We start from the raw sequence: 22,326 nt of genomic DNA, 5'->3' as shown, positions 1-22,326 counted from the left end.
TAGAAAGAGGAAGGTTAATAAGAGAGAGAGAGAATGCGAGAGTGCATGTATGCTTGTGCGTGCGTGTGCGTGTGTGTGTGTGCGTGTGTGTGTATTTATGTCTGACTTGAGCGATGAAGTGCCATGTATTTGAATTGAAGGCCATCCATCACCTTTTCCGGCAACTCATAGGCTCTGTCATGACATGTTTCCCTTCATTTGCACTATTAATGACCATCTATCTTCACCAGACTCCTCTCTCTCTCTCTCCGTCTGTCTCTCTCTCTCTCTGTCTGTCTCTCTCTCTCTCTCAGTATGGTTTGGACTATTATTTCCTTCTCTGCTAAGGGTTGCATGATTGAGTGTATTTCCTAGTGATGTTCGGCGCTAATTCAAGCGCTTTTCTTCTCTTCAGTCTGTTGCAGCTCAACCTGTAAATTCAGCACAAAAGTAGGTGTGTTCCTCAGGTTAAAGGCCAGCAGTGAACAGCAGATACTGGCAGCACTGTAATCAGACAGGTCCTAATATATATATCCACACCTCTCTCTCTCTCTCTCTCGCTCTCTCTCTCTCTCTCTCTATATATATATATATATATATATATATAGATAGATAGATGGATAGATAAGTATTTTGCACGTGACCATATAATATACTCTCAGAGCGTACAGCTGCGTACCCTTTGAGAGCAGGTCGGTGCTGCAGGCTGGACGGATGTGATAACTTCTCCTCCTCCTCCTCTTCTTCTCCAGACTTCTATAAAAAATAAATCTACCTGCCCAAAACTTTCTCAATTTTCTACCTCAGTGAAGCTCAGAATATTGGAAACCCTTGCTAAATATTGATACAGTGCATTGTGTTACAAGGTAAATCTGTGTTTTACTTAAATTTGTCAAGCAAATAACTGGTTTTAGAATCAGTTGTTTGACTGACTTCTGTCTTCTGATGCTGAAATGCAAAAGCTTCGGCTTTGTTTGTGCCTCAGTGTCAATCTGCCATCAGACTGAGGTGAATGCTCGAATCGGTGCGTTTGAGTGCACTTCAGATGCGCTCCCTGTTACACTGCAGCCACCGACTCAACATGTTGCTACTGCAGTCCTTTCACACTGGATACCATAAAATTGTTGAATAAAGACCAAAAAAACGACAGTCTTTATGCACATGCATAGCAAGTGGGTTAAAGTTTTTTTCTGACTCGTCTCATCTTTGCATCATGACTGTCAGAAATACCTTGAGTGAAAGGACAAAAAGAAGGTCTTGTGATCCAGCGTGCTTGTCTGTCTGAATACCTGAAGACCCACAAAAGTTGATGAAATCTGGTGGAAAGATGGACGATGTTACAAGGAACAAGGCTTAACTTTTGGGGGTCAAATTGTTGCTCCTCAAGCCTGAAGACTTTTCCAGGCCATTGCTGGACTGTAGTTATTTCAGGAAGTTGAGCACGTTATCAGGAAATTCATTGTGGCTGTATAGAGAAAGACAAATATCAAGCTCCAGGACACGGTTTAGGGGTTTGGAATAAGACGCAGAGAAACATGAGTGCTTTCTAGTCATACGTATAAATTCTATATAAGCTGCCAAACAGAGTTTTGTAGATGACAACAGAAGGAAGTTTCATCGCCGTTCAAGAACTGAGTCTAAATGCTTGTCGCACACAAGGGGATGTTGTCCAGCCGGGCTGGTGACTGAGCTTCTCCTGTGTTTGGAGTAGAGAACGTTCAGTGACTGCAGCATGGCAGCGCTTCACTGTCCACTCGCACCCAGCGAAACCCTCACGTGGTCGATCAGACAGCTGCTTTAGCACAAGACCTCTCGAAAACAAACGGCACAGGTCTGGATTTGTATTTAATTGTGTCCACTTTCATTCCTGCTGTGTTAAGATGAACAGGAACCCTATTTGGACTTGATTTTGTGTGAATTGTGTTCATAAATTCATACTTGCTTGGAAAGAGACTTTATGAATGTGCAAATTTGATTTGCTGATCTTTCGCCCAGCGATGGCTCCTGCAAATTAGAGTGCAGTGACAGGATTCTGCGCCAGTGTGTGGGCTGGGAGGTGCTGTCGCTATCAGCGGCTCTTAAAACCGGACTAATATAGACACTGATGCTTTGGCCGTGTCATGGCTGACTCATTATGGCTGACAGCAGAGAGAAGCCGCTATCCAGAAGTCAGGGCTACAGCACACATACAAGCCTCTGGCTCCAGCAGCTTTCTTCATCAACAACTAGACAGCAATCACAGCGGTCATTAGCCTAGCATAATTAGCCCTGGCCTTGCCTGTGTGTGTGTGTGTGTGTGTGTGTGTGTGTGTGTGTGTGTGTGTGTGTGTGTGTGTGTGTGTGTGTGTGTGTGTATGTGTGTGTGAGTGTGTGTGTGTGTGTGTGTGTGTGTGTGTGTGTGTGTGTGTGTGTGTGTGTGTGTGAGTGTGTCCTGTCTTTGCTGTGCTCTCCTGAGGCCTGAGCTTGCCTGGGTCATTCCTTTAGCTGTAGTTAAGAGGAAGGAATGGTTGGGAGCAAAATCACATCCAAAAGACTTTGCAGTGAGAGAGAGAGAGAGAGACACAAACACACACACACACACACACACACACACAAACACACACACCCACACACAGACACAGTCATGACAGACAGAGCCGCTGTTTACAGAGTATAATGAGAGTAGTAACCTCTCTCCCCGTCTCTCTCTCTCTCTCTCTCTCTCCCCGTCTCTCTCTCTCTGTCTTTTCTTTAATAATTTCAACTCTTCGGCGTCTGTCTCGCTGCAGGCCTGTCCTGCTGCCTGCCTGTGTTTGTTTGTGTATGCCCTTTTATCTTTTAGTCTTTGATTATGTTCTTATAAGTGGAACCACTAGCTATTTTATGTTTGCCTCATTAGGTTGTCAGGCAAGCCCACAGCACATGCAATTATATCTAATTATGCTATTATGCATTTGGTATGAAGCTTTATGAACTGTAGATTGTTGTATTTGAGCACATACGCAACAGTAATTTGTGCAGTTTTTGTATTGTGTGTGAGTGTGTGTCTTGGAAGTAGCTGGTCTGAAGCTCTCTGATGGTGCAGATGAAGGTGGAGGAAGTCACACACACCCGTTGATTCTACTTCTGCATTTGTACACCACAACTATCCTGTACTGTTGGACATTCACAGACCTCAGGCCGTTTGTTTCTTTGGCTTCAGCCACGATTGACAGACTTCAGCTCCCTCAGAGTACATCAAACTGTAAAATAGGTTAATTTCTGCTGCCACCAGGGGACGCTATGACCAACCTGCCTCTCAATGTTGTTTTCATCCTCTCCTATGAAAATCAGCTGCATAGTTTTGTGTAATCCCGCTGACACACGACCTAGAAATGTTCAAGTGTGTGATTTGATTTGAAATTCATGCCAAATATGTTTGATTTGATATATCCTGCTATCAGTTAGCAGGATATTTAAAAAAAAATGAGTGCATACATTTGATGAAAGTCCATTTAATAATAATCCAAGGAAGAGGAGATTTCCTTTTGGTGGCAATCTGGATCAGATTCTAGATCCTGGATCCTGCTCTGGCCCGTCGGATGGACACAGCTGGGTTTCTTGCCTCCCTGGCTGAGGTTTTCTGTCTCTCAGTGCTTTCTGATTTGCAGTGTGTTGCCACAGGCACACATTCACATACTTCTTTTCTCACAAATATATAGGGAAATACTTCTTTCCTGTGTGTTTGATCAGAGTTTTTTGTGATTAAAGGTTTGCGTGGGCTGCTGAAGGTTCTCAGGCTGTAAATTGGGCCACAGCATTCTTAAGTGGGCTCTAGAATGCAGGACTGCTTCACCTTTCAGCACAGCCAGAGCATTTCTGTTTTTCTGCTAGACATGTTTCACACCAGCTCTTCAATAGATGAGATAAAAACACACAGTGGATGAAGGGAATGAGCTATAGTAGGTGGTGTGCTTCAGTGTGTCATGTTTCTCTGCAGATTCTATTGAGGAAAGCAGGCGAAGCTGCTCGGTTCCCAGTGTGTATGTGAGACAGCGCTGACAGTAATACAAGCAGTATCTGGCACCCCCTCCCAGGGATCACATCCTTAAGACGGTTTCCCTTTCTAATCCCCTCCTAATATGACTAATATTATGACACTGCCATTAGCCGCAGCACTGTGAGGGCACGCACCAGGAGAGAGCTCTAGTCATGCTCATGTGCACTCTCACAAGTGGATGCCTGCACACAAACACAGCCACTTTTCCACATAATAAACCCATATTTTAATGCTCTGCTCCTACAACACTGAAAAACAGAGTGGTAATATCTGCAGGATATCATTTGTTGGACTGATGATGACGGAGCAGCCAGGAACTTGTTGCTCGGCTGGACGAGCCCCAGCGGGCGAGGAGGCACCAATGCATCGGTGTGCAGGAGAAGACGACTTCAACAACAAACTCCCCGAGCAAAAAAGCAACAAACCACCAAAAAGACGATCCCTTGGAATGTCAGGAGTCTCCCTTTAGCACCAGATATGATGTTCTGGGATTTTACTTGGAAATACAAGATCATTTATTATTCCAACACTTAACTCCAAATGTTTGAGTTATTATATAGACAAACAAATACCTTGCACATCCTTATGATAACACGACATTCTTTCACTTCCAGCCAGCGGAAGACTCAGGCTGTGAAGGAGAGACAGCGAGAGCCTCTGAATGCAAAACAAGAATTCTAATTTTAAAGCCATGAATTGCCAAAAGACTACTTTCAATTTGATTGAATCCAACTTTATTAGCATTCCGCCTGCCTTTATGTGATGAGGCTGAGTCGGCCTTGTGTCCTCTCCCAGGCTGCAGCTGTGGCAGAGGAGGGCACAAAGAGGAGCTTCATTTGTGATGCCGATGGCTCTCTAGCTTTCAGTCACAAGGAATTACATTGTCAATTATTTTTGCCAATATGTTTTCTACATGTCTCTGCTCTTATCACACCTAAACCTGTTTTGGATTTGACTCATTAAGAACATTTCTACTCATGAAACATTTGTACAGTATCTTAAAATGCACAATTGTTCATTCATCATCCTCACTAGCGAAGAGATCGCCTCCACTAATCGCTGGAGTATCTCGCAGAAGTCCTGGTATTCTCTCAGTGGGCCATGCAGTGTTTTCACCATGGTGATGTAAAGACTCTGGTTTAACCGCCGAATCGACTTGTGTAGGGAAATGACCTGTTTTGGGATAAGATACATCAAAATGGCTGTAAACATCCTGACGTCTGGGCTCACAATTAAGTGGGTTACTGATGAATTACAGTGCATGATTTAATTTAGGTCTAATAGGAAGAGTGAATGAGAACGACCTGCAACATTTGGATGAAAATCCCTGACTGACTGCACTTTTTGAGCAACATGAATATAGATGACTGTGTTCTGCATTTTGCATAAAATAATGAGATCAGTGGGTTTGCAGGGGAGTCAGAGTTGACAGACATTGTTTATTGGTTAAATCTCATCACCGTGAGCCACGGTGTTTACTGTGTGCTTGTTCATACTTAAATCCTGTTGGATAGACTCATTAATCTTTCCCGAATTCCCTTTAGTGGAATGGTGATAAAAGAGGAGTTGATAGCTTCTTTAAAAGGTGAGACATCCGGAAAGATTTAGCATCCATGTTGTGTGCTTGAAGCATTAGTGTCAGGCTGTGCTGTGAATATTCCTCGGCTCTGAGTTGGGAATACTGTGCATATCCCTGACTATACTAATGAGGCCCTACAGGTCCTCCAACCCCACTTTGAATTGCTGTGTCGTGTCATCCAGGCTGCACCTGATGCGGCAGGGAGCTGTCTGTGGTGCTGACCATGGCAGCACAACCCTCTGAATTCTCCTTTCAGGGGCATGACTTCTACCATGGTCACTGGAAGCACTTGGTATACATGACAGGAATTCATCAGATCACAACCGTTTCTCGCCACGAATGCGTCCGTCGTAGAGGTCCGGCCACCCGCATGATGATGACGGTGACAGTGCTGCCCCCTGGTTGCCTGTCCGAGGCAGAGGTGGTGGTGCTTGAGCTGCTTTGAGGACATATTTATTCACAGTTGAGACTTCTCAGCACGGAGATTGTGATCTCAAGAATCTCCTTGACATAGCATGGTCTTTGTGACCCCAGAGGTGTTTGGGAAAGAGGAGATAACGCAATGAGGCATGCTGCAGAGAAAATCCATCTGAGGCAGAGTTGTTTGTTCATGGGGAGAGAGAAGAGAGAAGAGGGTAACGGGTCGCTGCGAAGGAAGAACAGCTGCTGAAAAAAATGACTGCGTGCAAAGGAGCATATGGAGGATAGACAAAATATGGAGACTTATTAAGGAAGCATTGTGTGTTTCTCATTGTGCTGCATGCAGTATGTTTACCTGCAGAATCCAAATGATTTGAGTTTTTCAGGGCATCGGAGCATCTCCCTATCCCACCCCAATTTCAACTTCAGAGCATCCTGTTTAAATATTGAAGAGCCTCTCTCCAGCTCCCTCTCTGAATGTGTGCTGCAAGTGCAAGTCAGTGCATATGTGCATACACACGCATGCATGTGTGAACTTTTGTCCTGCACCTCATTAATAGATGATAACCCCCGCTGGACAGAACTGTTCTAATGCACTTGTTGTCTCTGTCTGTTTCTCTCAAATTAACCTCAACTACTCTGGACTCAGGAGAACCACAAACATTGAAATGGGAGTTGGGGATAGGGTTGATGTGAGGATGCTGTGTGTATGTGTGTTTGTGTGGGTGTTTGCGTGCTGGGTAAGCCTTGGGGTAAGCTTTTAGAGGTCTGAGAAGAAGGGTGTGAGTGAGAAGGAGAGGACAGATTTGAGCAGTTATCTCTCCCTGCAGACCTCCTGTCCTGCCTGCCCACATACCCACAAACACACACAAACACACACGTATATACACACACGGACACACAAAAACGTAACCCGTTCCCGTCTGTAATCATGTTTAGCATGGCTCTCTCACACACATACACAGTCCGGCCTGAATGGGCAATCACATCGAGCTAGAACAGAATGCCTCTGCGGCCGACTGGCTGCTCTGTATTTGTTGTGCAGCAGCAGCAAAATCTCTCCTCTGTATCTGCTATTGCTCACCAGAAACAAGCCCTGAGCTGCAGGCAGACAGAACATTGCCCAGGATTGTGGGGTTGATGCTATTTTTACAGCCGGTGTGATGGGGAGTGTGCTGCAGGAAGCTCACGTCTCCTCCACTTGCGGGTACTTTAATTATACTGGGTGCTGTCTCTGTCTTTGTTACCTGGAATAAATGCATGGTAGGGAGATACAGGTAAATGGATAAATGGGTATATAAATTGACCGAGAATACAATTTGTAGCTGCTTTGTTTCTTGTGAAGGTAGATTTACAAAGAAGAGGCACTTCTGGGGAGTGTGTGCACGAGTGTGTGTGTGTGTGTGTGTGTGTATGTTTGTGTGTGTTTGTGTGTGCGCGCACAAGTGTGGCAGTTGGAGTAGAAATCAATGCGGAGAATATAGTGGCAATTACAACAGCAGTCTGCTAGTGGACCTAGTGGAACAAACCAACTAATACATGAATAAATAAGCAGAGTGAAATGGAGATGCAATGTCTGTGTGTGTGCGTGTGTGTGTGTGTGTGTGTGTGTGTGTGTGTGTGTGTTGGACTGGTGTGTAGATCTTGGACAGTCCTTTGCTGTGTCAGCCAATTAACAAAGTGTGTAAATTGAGCTCATTAAAGAAACACAACATAGACCACACACACACACACACACACACACACACACACACACACACACATTCACACACACACAAACAGACAGACAACAAGAACACACACACACTATACAACACAATACAGGTCTTCTACTCAGTCATGTCTGCTTGCTTGTGGTTGCAGTGTTTGTATGTGTGTGTGTGTGTGTGTGTGTGTGTGTGTGTGTGTGTGTGTGTGTGTGTGTGTGTGTGTGTGTGTGAGTGTGTGTCTGTTTGGACAAGCTGTAAAAGATTGATTTAGAGTTTCTAGCTTTGAACCAACTGCCAAGTGCTGCCTCACTAGCCCCCCTCACCCCCCCGCTCAGAGAACAAAAGCCTTTCAAGGTTCCCACCTACTAACTATTCCTCTCTTAGTCTGCGTCTCTCTCCAGGACTTTATGCCTCTTGGCCTCTTTTCTTGTCTTACACTCATCTGCTTCCAATCTGGGTTCTCCATTTCTCCGACTCCAGCCTCCTGTTTTCAAGCGGTGGAGTGCAGCACAAATATAACCTCTTCATTTGCTCCTCGGTGTTAACAAAGTTGAGTCATGCGAGAAGCTGTTTAGCTGGCGAGTGAGCGCTCGCCGCCTGTGTCTCTTGACTTTTTCTTCCTAATAAAAGCGTGAAATATAAGCAGTCAGGAGACTCAGGTGACAGTGTTTTCTCTTACTGCTTCTAATAACCATTAGTCATGAAACAATGTGGACTATTGTTGTTCACTCAAACGAGGGAAACATCATATTGCGGGAAAACAGAGGTGTGACAGTGAGGTGAACGGCTCTCTGTGTTTCTGTCACACTTGCTCTGCGTCTTAATTCTAATCAATTCAATTTAGTTAGTTCAATTTACTGAGGTTTAGTGGCATGAATATTAATGACAGTGTTGCTGAGTGTTTTCACTGCTCCACTGCTCCATTTACATGCACTGTCATATTCTGATATTCACCTGATTGATACTCTAAATCAGATCCTGGCGTGTAAACGGCGTGTTGTGGCCTGACCAGGGTCTGAGCTGGTGTGTTGCAGACTGAAGTGTTTTGTAGACATTTATAAACACTTCTTGTAGCGTTTTGCGACTTGCACGAGCAGCGTGGCAGAGCGCGCTGCAGCTTCCAGCGAGTGTTGCGAACTTGTTTGCTCTTGACTTGTTTACCAAAGAAAAGATGACTTCAAAAAGAAGTGGCAACATTTCGGGAGGACAACATTCTCTCTATTCTGGAGGGAACGGAGGAATTTAATGTGTGTGTTCGTACTTAATATCAACAGGAATATGAAGTGAATATTCTGTCTGAGTGGCTCATACAAACACCGCCGTGCTAACTTCCCTGAGAATAAAGCCAACAGTTTGAATATTGCAGGTCGTGTAAACAATACTGAATAATAAAATGGTGACATAAGTTTATTTTGTGACATTAATGAGTCATTTACACATAATTACATAGAACATTTCTAGGATTGGGCTTCAGAAAAGTTCTGGTCCTCTTTTATGTAATAATATCAACAGAATTCTTTTTAAAGATTAAAGAGATTTATTGCAGGGTTTCGAACCTCTGGCCTGTGGCTTATTTTGGGGATCTTTTTTTTAATTATTATTTGATTAAGAAGAAGAAGAAGACTCGTGCATTGATCACTTATTGATAAGTCACAGCAGTCCTGCCCCTGCTGTGCTTTGAGCTGGATGTCTCTGGGTTCTTAGTGAAACTCGGGAGATGTCGCCTGTTGGATGAATTCTTGAAGTTTGCTTCCTTGACTGTGTGCAGCATGGCTGTGGCAGCAGGAGTGGGGAGGGTTGACACTCCTCAGGGACCACATGCATCCACAGAGCAGAGGTGCATCACTCTCACAGAGTGATCTAAATGTGTGGGTCAGGGGTGCAGCGGCACACTGGTGTCCAGGAACCCAAATCCATGAAAGCAGGTAAGTAAGGTGGAGGTTTTAATGATGAAATTAAAGACAAAATAAGAGCTGAGTTGCTTGCAAAAAAAAGAAAAAGAAAGATGAACTAAATGAATAGAGAGGTCAAGCTGAAGGGAAACAACCAGAATGAACAGGAACCACCGAGAACCCGATTCAACAGCCCTGCAATGAGAACCTGAACTAAAGTACTCCACTAATGATAGAAGCAGAAACAGGGTGGGGAGCACCGGGATGAAGACAGGTGAGACGCAGGTGACTGGCTCACAAAAGGTGGGAGAATGGACAAAGACAGAAAGAAAAACAAACTGACGCCAGAGGAAAGTAACCTCAGTTAAAAAAAATTAGAAAAAAAAATGAACTGAGCAATGATCCAGAACACAAATACAAAGAAAAATTCCAGAAGTAAAACTCAAACAGTCCAAATGGGACGGAGACAAAACCTTGTTATGGACATGGGAAAGGCAGATAATGTGCAGAGGATTTGGAGGACGAGGAAATGAAGCTGCTGCGTCCACATTTTGTCATAGAATCTGTGTGGTTACGCAACCGGGGCAGGCGGCGGCACATCTGTGATCGACTGGCAACCCAACGTGTGATTGTCATTTGTTCTCATCAGCCTGATTCTGAAGCTGAGCCCTGACTTGTGAACGTCACTCTGCATTCAAAGACACAAAACAATTGTGCATCACACATTTACAACAAAGGGGAGGACAGTTGAGCCAAAACGCCCAAAGTCCTCATTCAACTGAGGATTTAACTTCAACCTACATGCTGAATTGCTGGGGGTGGGGGGGGTCTAGAACTGTGTCAGTTTGAAAAGCCTGACTGTAAAGTGGTAATCAAAGGCCCAGGAGCCAAACCTCCCCTGAGCCAAACCTCCATGTATTCACGTCAGTAGACTGACGCAGCCGCATCGCCTGCAGGCCAACCTCCATCTGCACCAGCACATCAGGACCGATTCAGGGAACAGAACAGACGATGTTATGACAGTTTTCGTTAAGAAACGGAGGTTTAAAAAATGACTTGATGCACTTGTGTTTTCTGTTCATCCATCCATTCATGCGTTTCCAGATGAGTGCCTGTTGAACCCCTTGCAACACGACAGTAGGAGTTGCCAGATTGGAGTGCTGCGGGGCCTGGTGCCATGCCAGCAGGGCCAGGTGGTGGGAATCTGTTGGAGATTAAACCGCTTGGTGACCAGCTACCCAGCTCATCCTGGCCCTGACAGACCAGGCACCTCTGGCCCCGTGACCTGTGGGGTGGGTGTCAGGCATATGGGGGGCAGGTCCAGCCCTGCCGTTGTCTCCATTTTCTGGACTGGGGAACCGTCAAAATGCTGGATCGTCTGCTCGTCATGTTCCCTTGCAAATAAAAGACGTCTTGATTGTATCCTGTTTGTGGATACAGTCATGACAAAATCATAATCAGTCCCAATCAACAATGCTAATGTTTCATTTAATGACGTATTACTTCACAATATCGCTGCACTGCAAATGCAGCATAATTCTGAAATTAAAGGTCTGAGCTGTTTGAAGTTACGTTGTAGCCATCATGAACACCAGCTTCACCTCGCACCCCAAACAGCTTCCAGCTAGCATGAAAAAACCCTTTCTTAAAAAATGTATTTAATTGCGTGTTTATATCAAAATGCTGTTAATTGTATGACACGTTTATACGTGAGCCACAACACCTGGAGCAGAGCCCGTCCAGGTGTTGTGGCTCACTCTCATCTGGAACCCGGCTCCCTTCAGAAGGATGGCAGTCTCAGCCCCTTTCAGTCCTCCTGACTCATTCAGTTTTAAATATGGTAAACGACAGATGATGCGTTAGTCAGCCCTGAGTTTTATCCACGCGCCAAATGGGGCGCCTTTAATCCCATCTTCATAGTTTAGCGGGTGCACAGGGGATTATTACAATGCTTAATCTCTGTTCTCTCCTCACTTTTAGAGCAACAAGGCTGCGTGGAAGGAATATGCTGTTACTTTGCCCTCCTTGTCTCTGTGGGCTGGCGTGGCAGAATCTCCCTGTACCATCATGCTCCATACTGGAGGTTTACTTGCCTCTGTGTGTCGGTGTCCCTGTGGACACTGACAGCATCATCCCACAGCAGCCGATTTCAGAGGGTGAAGCTCATATCAAATAGAATCTTGGCAGAGATCAATGCAGAGATGCAGAGATGCTTCTGCTCTCGTTGGGTGGCACAGATGACATGACCACTGCAACAAAATGATCTATTTTCACCTCCACTTATTCAAGTAAATAGAAATGATTGAACATTGAATGAGAAATAAGCTTGAAGCTAAGTCACGACAGCCAATCGGTGTCAGTCGATGTCCCGTTGAGTCAGACAATGGAGGACCAGCTGAGCGTTGCTTTTTCCTGCGTTTGTGCATCAGAGCTGATATCTTTAACCACTGGAGGGACATCTGAGTTGTAGATTTTGGGATGGTTTGCTGATGAGATGTGTGTGATATGATTCGCCTTGGGCTGTTGTTGACAGGGATGCTGAGCGCCCAGTCACTTGAAGATGGGAGTGGCTGTAGCACGCGAGTGACCTGTGGGTTACAAGGAGAGAAATCATCTTGTTTCAGTCCATACATCTCTGTAGTGGTCGAACATGAGTTGTTGCAAGTGGGGACAGCTAAGCTAACTAGCTAGCCTCTGCACTCGCCAGTGGCTGTGACCACAGTGTCCATAGCCAAGCGCTTAACATAATGTAGGCAACCTGTCAGTGTAGTTGAGGTAAAACAACTGAAGATTAAAGGACTAAACCTGTGTTCTCGCCAAACGTTCTTGAAGTGTACATAAAGAGTCGTAGTACCACAACAGCAGTTTCTGCTCCTCCTCTGCAGATGAAGTGAGGATAAAGACGTGGCGTCTGACTCAGACACCAGGCCTGCACCCATACTCATGGAGTCCAGGGTCACAAGGTAATTAACAGCTTTTATTCTAGAGCAGGCGTCTCTCTCTCTCTCTTTTTCTCTCTCTCTCTCTCCATCTTTCTCTCTCTCCTGTGTGCTCAGAATCAAATCTCTGCGGGTCACTGGGGAGCTGTAGACCTTTACCTGCTCTGGTCCAGCTGTGTTAAAGGTCAGATATGAGAGGATCCTATACATTGGTCTCAGATGTCAACAGCAGCCGCCACACAGCTTAGATTAAGGAGGAGGAGAAGACGGCTGCTGCCGAGAAATCACTTGTCCTGCAGCCTGTCAGTAACAGTCTGTATCTCTGTCAGGAGTGGAGAGAGAGAGAGAGAGAGAGAGAGAGAGAGAGAGAGAGAACAAGAACGAGAAGGAGAGTGTGTGTATGTGTGTGTGTCTGTGTGTGTGTGTGTCCGTGTGTGTCCGAGAGAGAGGGACTAGTTATATTCACTTTTGTTTGTAATATCAACACCATGCTGATTCTCCTGTCCCTGTTGTGTGTGTCTTGCCAGATGTGTTTATGTTGGGTGTGTATTTATCGAGTTATGTGTGTTTGTGTGACAACCAGGTGTGTGTCTGAGTCTCTGTACCTCACAGTGAGAGATCTCTATGTTGACAGGGCTGGTGCTGTTTATTTCGGCAATATGCTGTCAGGAGCAGCAGGACACGGACTGTGTGTGTGTGTGTGTGTGTGTGCGCGTGTGCATGTGCGTGTGTGTGTGTGTGTGCAGGAGAGTTAGTGCATGCTGAGTTCTACATCTCAATTGCTGTCACACCCTGAAGACAGAATTCTGTAATCAGACATAATCAGATGTGTGTTTGGGTGTGAATGCATGATCTGACTGGGTAACTCTGAGAACTCCCAACAGGAATCAGGTGTAATTGGCCCCCCCACTACCACCAAGTAAACCCCCCACCACCACTGCAGCTGGGTAAGAACACTCCAAACTGCAGCTACTAGTTTCCATTATTGCAGCATGACTTTTTTGATAGCAGGAGAACAGCCCGCTCATATAATTGTTATATCTCCATGATCGAGTAATTGTTTGTGTGCGCTTGTGTTTGATGTTGTCGTACCAATCAGATAGCAGCCTGAAGCAAACCAGAACTGCTAGATCGTGAAACCAGCGAGAGGGTGAATGCAGCGCCATCGTTTATTGACGCCACAGGGAATTCCTTTTGTTGTCTGGTGTTTAACTTGTGTCCTTTGGCACCAGTGAACAAACATGACACATATGGTGTTATAAAATAAACAATTATCTCTTAAACCTTTTTTTTTTACAAACGACCACTTTCTGGAAATATCTGCTTACTATGAAACAAGTGGAGTATTTGATCAGTAGACACTTGCAATAATCATTTAAAAATAGTCTTTTCTGATTCTTTTAAAATGTGTATGCAACATTTCTGCATCAGAATCGCCTCCGGAAAAATAGTCCCAGTCTTGCACACTTGAGTTATTGTGAACAAGTTAACTGCCAGCAGTTCGAACTGAGCCATTAAAAACCTCAAACAGTCAAACTCAAGCGTTTATTTGATGGCCTCACCAAGGAGGTTATGTGATCAGCAGCACGTCTGAACTAATGGATCAAATTTGATGAAATTTGGTGGAAAGGTAACAGCTGACTAACTTTTGGAGGCGATCTGCATCACATTGCTTCAGCCCACGTGAGCGGGAGAGGAATGCTTCATCCTGATCGTAGTCTGGATCCAGACAAACCATTTTTGATGTGAAGGTTGGTTTTTTTTTTTTCCTTCAAAATATTGAGCCAATTAGCCGATGAGTTGGTAGCACATTTAAAAGTAGACTGATCACTTGCTGTCAGAGATGGGCGGGAGCTGTGGCGTATAAATAATTTCGCCTGCCATGTTTTGAACCCAATTGGTACGACATGTTTTACTTTTGAAAGTTACCCGTGATGGTTTCTATGTTACCCAGGATGTTTTTTGGCCTCAGTGATGACGATCCAGTCTCACCTTCCTATTCTCTTCTTCCCTTTTCTTTATTCCTGTAACATGGCACCTACTCCTGATAATTTTCAAGGCTTTCAGACCTTGCTCAATCACCTTCCACCTCTGACTAAAACAGCTTTTACTTGGAGCAGAGCTTCGGGGCCTTGTGACAGTTGGTCTGTCTGGGAAACGTTAGAATGACCTGCAGTAAAAGGTGAGAAATAACTCCTCTTCAAATGCAGTGCAGAGATGTCTATAGGCAAAGGTGTCAATGACAGTCAAGAGTAAAACATCCTGAAAATTAATCCATAGAAATTTGATCAAAAAGGATGTGAAACACGTATTTGAATAAGAGCAGTAGAGCAGGCGTGAAGATGAATAACATGAATGTATTAGGGATCAGAGGGGACCGGTGCATTTCAAATAACCTGAGATGTTTGGGAACTGTTGCTTCACCCAATTTGCAGATGCAGAGGTGTCACTTAGGAGAGGTGTCACCAACTTGTGCTAATGTATTCACAGATTAAAGACTACCTCTGATCACAGGTGTGTGTGTGTGTGTGTGTGTGTGTGTGTGTGTTTGCTTGTACAGAGGAGGCGGCTTTGTCATCTTGTTTTTATTTGCATATGTGGTGTGTGAGTGTGTGTGTGTGTGTGTGTTTGTATGTGTGAGTCTCTCTCTCTCTTATGGCTCACTGCCTGCCAGTCTGAGCACGGATGAGTGACATGCGTCAAATGTCTAAACCCCGGAGACGAGAAGCTGTCATGGGAATCCAGAAGGGGGGGCAGTCTAGGGATGCGGTAAAGGTAGAGAGAGAGAAACGTGAGGAAAGAAATCACAAGTGAGGAAGAAGACTGTTCATTAGGGATGTGTTTGTCTGTGTGTGTGTGTGTGTGTGTGTGTGTGTGTGTGTGTGTGTGTGTGTGTGTGTGTGTGTGTGTATTAGCAGCGGGGTGCTAACTAGGACATATTTCCCCAAGTGAGGCAAAGTCATATTTTGATTTTGAAAAAGATTCTTCTTATCTAAGTATTTTTCTTGTCACTTTTTTTTTACCTCTGCGTGAACTGCTGTGCGATGCAGCGTATCAGCAGATCTCCCTCACTGCTCTAAGTGCTGAGTTGCTTTAATGTCAGTACACAGCTTATGTATTTTGAGTTGCTACACTGCATCACTTGCATGTCAATTAGACTATTTCATCATAAAGGGGAGCACACATGGGGGTAAAAGAGGCAAATTCAAGTATAACCTGGCAGCCATTTGCTTTCTTTCACTCGTAACCTCCCACTTTATCCCAGCAAACGAGCCTCAAAATGTCGACCTCTTTACTTTTCCACTGAATATTGCATGTCTTCTTTTCCCTGTACTTTGTATTTGCAGCAGCATTCCTTCTCTTTGTTTTCAATTTTTCTAAGCCAGCAATTGTTTTATCTGTCCCCAGGCTGGATGCCTCAGCCGCTTCCAGTAGGACATCCAAAGCAAAAACTCTTATATATTCATAAGACAGACATACTCACCCCAGATTGTTCCAAATTGCATTCTAGTGCTTTGCTACACATGTTCAGAGCCAAGAATGGGAACCTCAAACAGGTATTGTGTCTGTGAGAGAGAGAGTGTGTGTGTGTGTGTGTGTGTGTGTGTGTGTGTGTGTGTGTGTGTGTGTGTGTGTGTGTTCATCCCTGATTGTGAGAGGGAGGGATGTATTCCATTTGAGGCGACCAGGTTTCTGTGATCACAGCTCTGATAGGAATTGTGGGAAACCACACTCACAACGAGCCACCCTGGAATACCAACCAGAGACGCTGACACACACTCCCAAAGACACACTCGCATCTTCACATGTGGCAACAATCTTTTCTCTTCCTGCTGCTGCTCAGTTTTTGATTAGCATTCTTGAATGTAAATGTTTTCTTGAGCATATAATACATGAGATCTTGCTCTCAAGTGTTGCTGTCATCCCACCAGGTGACTCGCGTGAGTCGATGCAGCAGTCAGCAGCATCGGGCTCATACAAACACGCTGCTTAGAAGTCTCAGATAGCTGCTGACATTTTTCTGCTCCAGCAGCGTCACAGCCGTAGGCAGGTCGTGATCTTAGGAGCGCCTCGAGAGAATTTCTTAAAGTTTGGCACACACATTCATTGGGACCCAAAGATGAACTGAAAACATCCCATTTGTCTCAAACATCCACTGGGACTTGCAGATGCCCTGATGGCATTTTAGTGGTGGAGGTTAAGGCCAGTGTGACAGGCACACAAAGAGAAATACAAAGTGTTTCTACTTTAGTTTCCTGTAAAACTGTTGTTCAACCAGTAGGACGATCCAGTTTACTGGGATATATTTGGATCATGGTGAATAAAACACAGTGTGTTTCTTGATCATTAGCAGTAGTACTTTGTAGTTTATAATATATTTTTGAAAGCAAGTTTATTTTAATCGGTACGATATTTTGTTGTATCATTTAGGACTCTTTAGAAAAATGGGAAAAAATTGAAAAAAAAATAGGACTCAGACAATACAAATACATTGATGTCATCTTTTGAAATCCTCAGTCAAAATTTGTTGGACTTATATCATGCATCCAAAGGGCAGGCATGTGGATATATACTGTGTGCATGTGTGTGTGTGTGTGCGTGCATGGGTGTGTGTGTGTATGTGTTTTGCAGGGTCATGGGTGCATGAGGCCAAGCGTTATAAATGATTTACTGAAATTACAGTGGTAGTGCAGGAAAACGTTTGCCCAGATTATAGGAAGCAAATCCCCCACTAACTCTGGCACAGAAATAGTCTATAGATGTACATAATGGCCCAGAGAGTTTCAAAGGTTCCTCTATTAGTGAGTAAAAGGGTTATTGTCACATCTAATCTTTGTGGAAAATAATGTAAATTTACAATAAAAAGATTAGATCTGATCATTTATCAGCTCCTTTTTGGAATTTTTTCTTTCTATGTCCTCAGAGGGTGAGACAGAACTGACAGAGAAACCGTTTCACCCTCTAGGAAAGTTACTCTGTCCGTCCGTCCATCTGCCCGACGCTGAGTCCTGCCAGACCAGCAGCTGAGCCGCCCGCCTCAGTGGCTTCAGCTCTCCATTATCATGTCTGGTGGAGAGATGTGTGTAACAGTCAATGGCTCACCCTGATCTGTTGGCAATAACTTGTGATGGGAGTTTTGATGTGTGTGTGTTTGTGTTTGTGTGTGAGTGTGCATGTGTGTTTGTGTGTGAGTGTGAGTGTGTGCCAAAAGCCTCACATTTGCCAGACAAGCTGGCACTGTAAAATGGTTCCTGCTGAGAACAATTTGCTATGACAAGACACATTGCAGTTGCATGTTTAGACATTAACCTGCCTGCTCAGTCATGAGTCAGTGCACGATGAGATGAAAACAGAAGCAAAGGGCCCCCGTCCCTGTACACATCAACACACACACACACACACACACACACACACACACACACACACACACACACACACACACACTTCAGCATATTCCATTTTTTCGATCCTATTTTTTGTGTCTTCTGACTACCATAAATTATGTGTGAGCTAGACCTTTTGCATGGCTGCGTGTGGATTTGCATGCATATGTGTGTGTAACCAGAGCCCATCTGTTGTTGTGTGTGCTGATATTGCAAATGCATCTGTGGGGAGCTGCGAAGGACATTAGGAAGAAACACGCGCATACACGGCCAACCTGCACATACTTGAGCTAACAGTTCATATGACACTGTAATTACAGCCAGTGATCGTGGATCCATTCATCAGTCCTACTCCTTGGGCCATTGATTGACCTCCAAAAATATCACCATGTGACAAAAGGAAGAGCAGGGATGGATCGTAGTGACAGATTGCAAGTAAAGAAGATGGGCAGAGATTGGCAGGCTACATGTTGGTGAGCCTGCAGGTGTGTTTGTGGTATTCATGAATTGTGTGTTTGTAAAATTCATGAACTGTGTGTTTGTGGTATTCATGGACTGTGTGTTTGTAGTATTCATGGACTGTGTGTTTGTGGTATTCATGGACTGTGTGTTTGCTTGTCCCAGTTATGGTAGTCCACCTCCTGCCATTGTCTCCTGTGTTGACCTGCTGCGTGACTGTTCTATCTTTAGGATGAGTTACACACCTTTAATGCTCTGCTGCTCTTTGTGGATGCTGGTTAAAAATACCATAAACAGATGTACAATCACTGCGAACATAAAGCACACGTGCACACACACACACACACCTGCACACACACACACACACACACACACACACACACACACACACACACACACACACACACAGATGCAAACCACAACATGGCAACCTGTGTGAAAACAGCATGCATAAGTTAGGTGCACCAAGTAGTGAGCTACTGAGCCGTATGTAGGACAAGTAAAGACAGAAAGTCTCCACTCAGTGGTTCTGTTTCCCAGGCAGGGGTACATGCCCCCCCCCCCCCCCCAGTACAGACAGCAACAGTTTCATCAATGGGTTTGTCCGTCCATTGTCCTCCACCCAGACCGCCCTCTCCCCTGCCACTTCCACCAGCTCCCCTGGGGGAATCCCAAGGCGTTCCCAGGCCAGCCAAGAAATATAATCCCTCCAGCGTGTCCTGGGTTGGCCCCTCCTCCTGGCCAGACATGCCTGGAGGCGTCCTCACCAGATGCCCAAACCACTTCAACTGACTCCTCTCAACATGGAGGAGCAGCGGCTCTACTCTGAGTCCCTCCCGAATGTCCAAGCTTCTCACCCTGTCTCTAAGGGTGTATTCACAATCTCGTTCTTTCGTCATTACCCAGAACTCATGACCATAGGTGAGGGTTGGAACGTAGATTGAATGGTAAATCGGAAGCTTCACCTTTTGGCTAAGCTCCCTCTTCACCACAACGGACTGGTTTAGTACCCACATCACTGCTGACGCTGCCCCAATCCACCTGTCAATTTCACGCTCCATCCAACCCTCACTTGTGAACAAGATCCTGAGATATTTAAACTCCTCCACCTGAGGCAGGACCTCCCCCCTGACCTGGAGTGGGCAGGCCACCCTTTTCCAGATGAGGACCATGGCCTCAGACATGGAGGTGCTGATTCTCATCCCAGCCTCTTCACACGGTTGTGAACTGTCCCAGCAAGAGCTGGAGGTCATGGTTTGATGGCGCTAAGAGGACCACGTCATCCGCAAAAAAGCAAAGACAACATTCCCCCACCACCAAACTCGACCCCCTCTACCACCCAGTTGCGCCTAGAAATTCTGTCCATAAAAGTTATGAATAGAACCAGTGACAAAGGGCAGCCTTGGCGGGGTCCAACCCTCACAGGGAACAAGTCAGACTTACTGCTAGCGACATGAAGCAGGCTCTCATTCCTTAGGTACAGAGACTTAATGGCCCTTTGTAAGGGGCCATCCACCCCATACTCCCGGAATACCCTCCACAGGGTGATAGTTGGAACAGACTCTCTGATACCCTTTCTTAAAGATGGGGACCACCACCCTGGTCTGCCACTCCAAAGGCACCGCCCCCGATGTCCATGCTATGTTGCACAGACGTGTTAACTGACAGCCCTACAACATTCAGAGCCTTGAGATACCCAGGCGGGATCTCATCCACCACTGGAGCTCTGCCACCAAGGCCCCTGCCTTGGTCTGCTGCCCGATCCACACTGCACCAAACCTTCCTGGTTTCTCTTGCAGGTGGTGGGCCCACGGGGGAACAAGTCCATGTATCCATTCCGGGCGCCATGGGCAAAAGTCCGGGCGCCATGGGCAAAAGTCCGGCCACCGGGCGCTGATGCACGGGCCCCTACCCAGGGCCAGGCTCCAGGGCGGGGCCCTGGTAACCCTCCCAACTGGGGACACAGGCTCTTACTCTTATTCTCCATGAAGGGTCTTCTGAAGGGTCTTCATCAATGGGAACAAAAAAATAATCTGTTGTATCCTCTTAAGAACGTCCATCAAAATACATCAGATTTTTGGGGTCTCTCACCTGTGCCTGCAAAGACCTGCTCACTTAACCAATCAGAGGTGGAGGACAGCTGCTGGCGGGTCTTTGCATATTACCACCCACAAGGATTCTGTCCATTTCCTCCTGGGGCAGGAAAATAAAGGCATTTACTTGTAGTTTTGTTGTCTATTGTGCTCAAATATGGATAAATGGTCAAGGCAACCTCACTCCTCACTCGTGGGAGCAGCAGGAACCCTGTCAACAGAGCGAGCATGAATGTTATCACTGCTAGCCCAGTCACTGCTGGTGCTAGCACCATCTGTGGAGGTGGAGGGGGACCCAGCAGGAGGCTGAATGTCTCAGGGGGTACAGGACTTGAAAACCACCGCTAGCTTGTACTCACAGATGATCAGTTGGGGGAGGAGCAGTCCTCCGCAGATATCTCAGGTGAAGCACACACGTACAGAAAAATAATCCTTCATGTTGGAATGTGTGTGGAATGTGAATCTCTAGATTGTTTGTGCTGCTGTGCATCACCTGTGTGTGTGTGTGTGTGTGTGTGTGTGTGTATGCCTTTGTCAATGCCACTGTTTGAACTTTGCGTCCTTCAAATAACAACGCAACATTGTCTATGACTTGAGAGCTGCACAGATGGGTGGAGGACCATTTACTAGTTAAGGAATGTGACTTCAGGAGGAGAAAAGGAGTCAGCCATGTTGCTCAGGAGCCACAGTAACAATCAGTCTGCAGCCGAACACAGGTGACAATCATGTGACACGTACCCAGGTGTTGCGCAGCTGATGACACCAAGGGGTTAAAGCAGGAGGGATTACACACATACAGGAAGGTGAAGTCATCACCCTTGTTCCCCCAACACCATATGAGTTTAGGTAAAGAGCACCGTAACAATGACTTATAGAGGCATTTTTTTGTCTTTGTGTTTTAGTTTAAACAAAGTTGTAGTATTTATTGTTCAGAACAATTGCCAGTGATCAGGGGCTCCCCTAACACAACCTAAATCTAGCGTAAGTTCTTGCAGCAGGACACCCTTTCTGCATCATGATTATTCATCTAAATCATTAAAAGCATTTCGTCAAGCATCCTTTGCAGATATGAACATATGAAGTTAAATCATTTTGAAGATATAGCTGTCATTTCAGTCAAAGATGCTTCCAGAGACACACGGGCCTACTGGGACCACCCAGGCAGATGCTTCATTTACAAAATTATGCATTGAGGGCAGAGAAATGGGTCTGAACTGGGGGAGTTGGAGGAGCTATAGAACAAGAGCAGAAAGGCCCGTAGCCATCAGTGAGGCACCCTGCTGTGGTCCCTTTGTTGGTCTTTAGAAACTCCTGCTGAGAGAGAGAGAGAAAGTGTGTGTGTGTGTGTGTGTGTGTGTTGATCTGTATAATGTTATAGACGATAAAGGGAGACGTTAAAAAAGAGAGGAAGAGCGATGCCATTCTACCATCACAGTCATTCTTGGCCCTCTCTTAGTATTCATTAAAATGAAGCAGAAGTTTTGAAGGGCAGCTTGGTAACTAATAATGGCCTCCTGCCTCTCATCTACTCACATCACAGCTCATCAGAGTTATCCTTCCACCGCTTCCCCCTCACGTTCTCTCTAAATATCTCTAATATACTTTTATCCTCCCTCCCTTCCTCTCTCGCTCTCTCTCTCATCCACATATTTCTCCACATGAACTGTAACCAGAAGCGTTGGTTGTCCTCCTCCACTGACACACATGGATGAATCCAGTGCTGTTTTTCACGCTCAGCCTCAACATTCTCTCCCGTTCCCAAAAGGCATGACTGATTTTAAACAAAAACTGCATTTGAGTCGGCCACACTAAGTGTGAGTGTTCACTGTGGGCTTTTAAGTGTGTGTGTGTGTG

General features: G+C 45.4%; 1 protein-coding gene across 2 annotated transcripts in view; it reads left to right on the top strand.

Moving 5' to 3' along the window:
• LOC147256659 (chemokine-like protein TAFA-2) overlaps nt 1-22,326 on the top strand; it is a 73,514-nt gene that overhangs the window by 4,059 nt on the left and 47,129 nt on the right. The window contains exon 2 of one of the 2 annotated variants that reach the window (XM_086212817.1): nt 12,483-12,560. The exons of the other annotated variant lie outside the window; for it this stretch is intronic. Coding sequence (XP_086068943.1) covers nt 12,541-12,560 — 20 coding nt within the window. The 5' untranslated portion in view covers nt 12,483-12,540. The remainder of the gene's footprint in view (nt 1-12,482; nt 12,561-22,326) is intronic. 2 annotated transcript variants of the gene reach the window in all.

Source organism: Aulostomus chinensis, chromosome 9, assembly GCF_037954235.1.
Source record: "Aulostomus chinensis isolate RoL2024-O1b breed Wild chromosome 9, RoL_Achi_v1.0, whole genome shotgun sequence".
NCBI lineage: Eukaryota > Metazoa > Chordata > Actinopteri > Syngnathiformes > Aulostomidae > Aulostomus > Aulostomus chinensis.
Note: the sequence above shows the minus strand (reverse complement) of the source record. Positions and strands in the feature narration are given on the sequence as shown.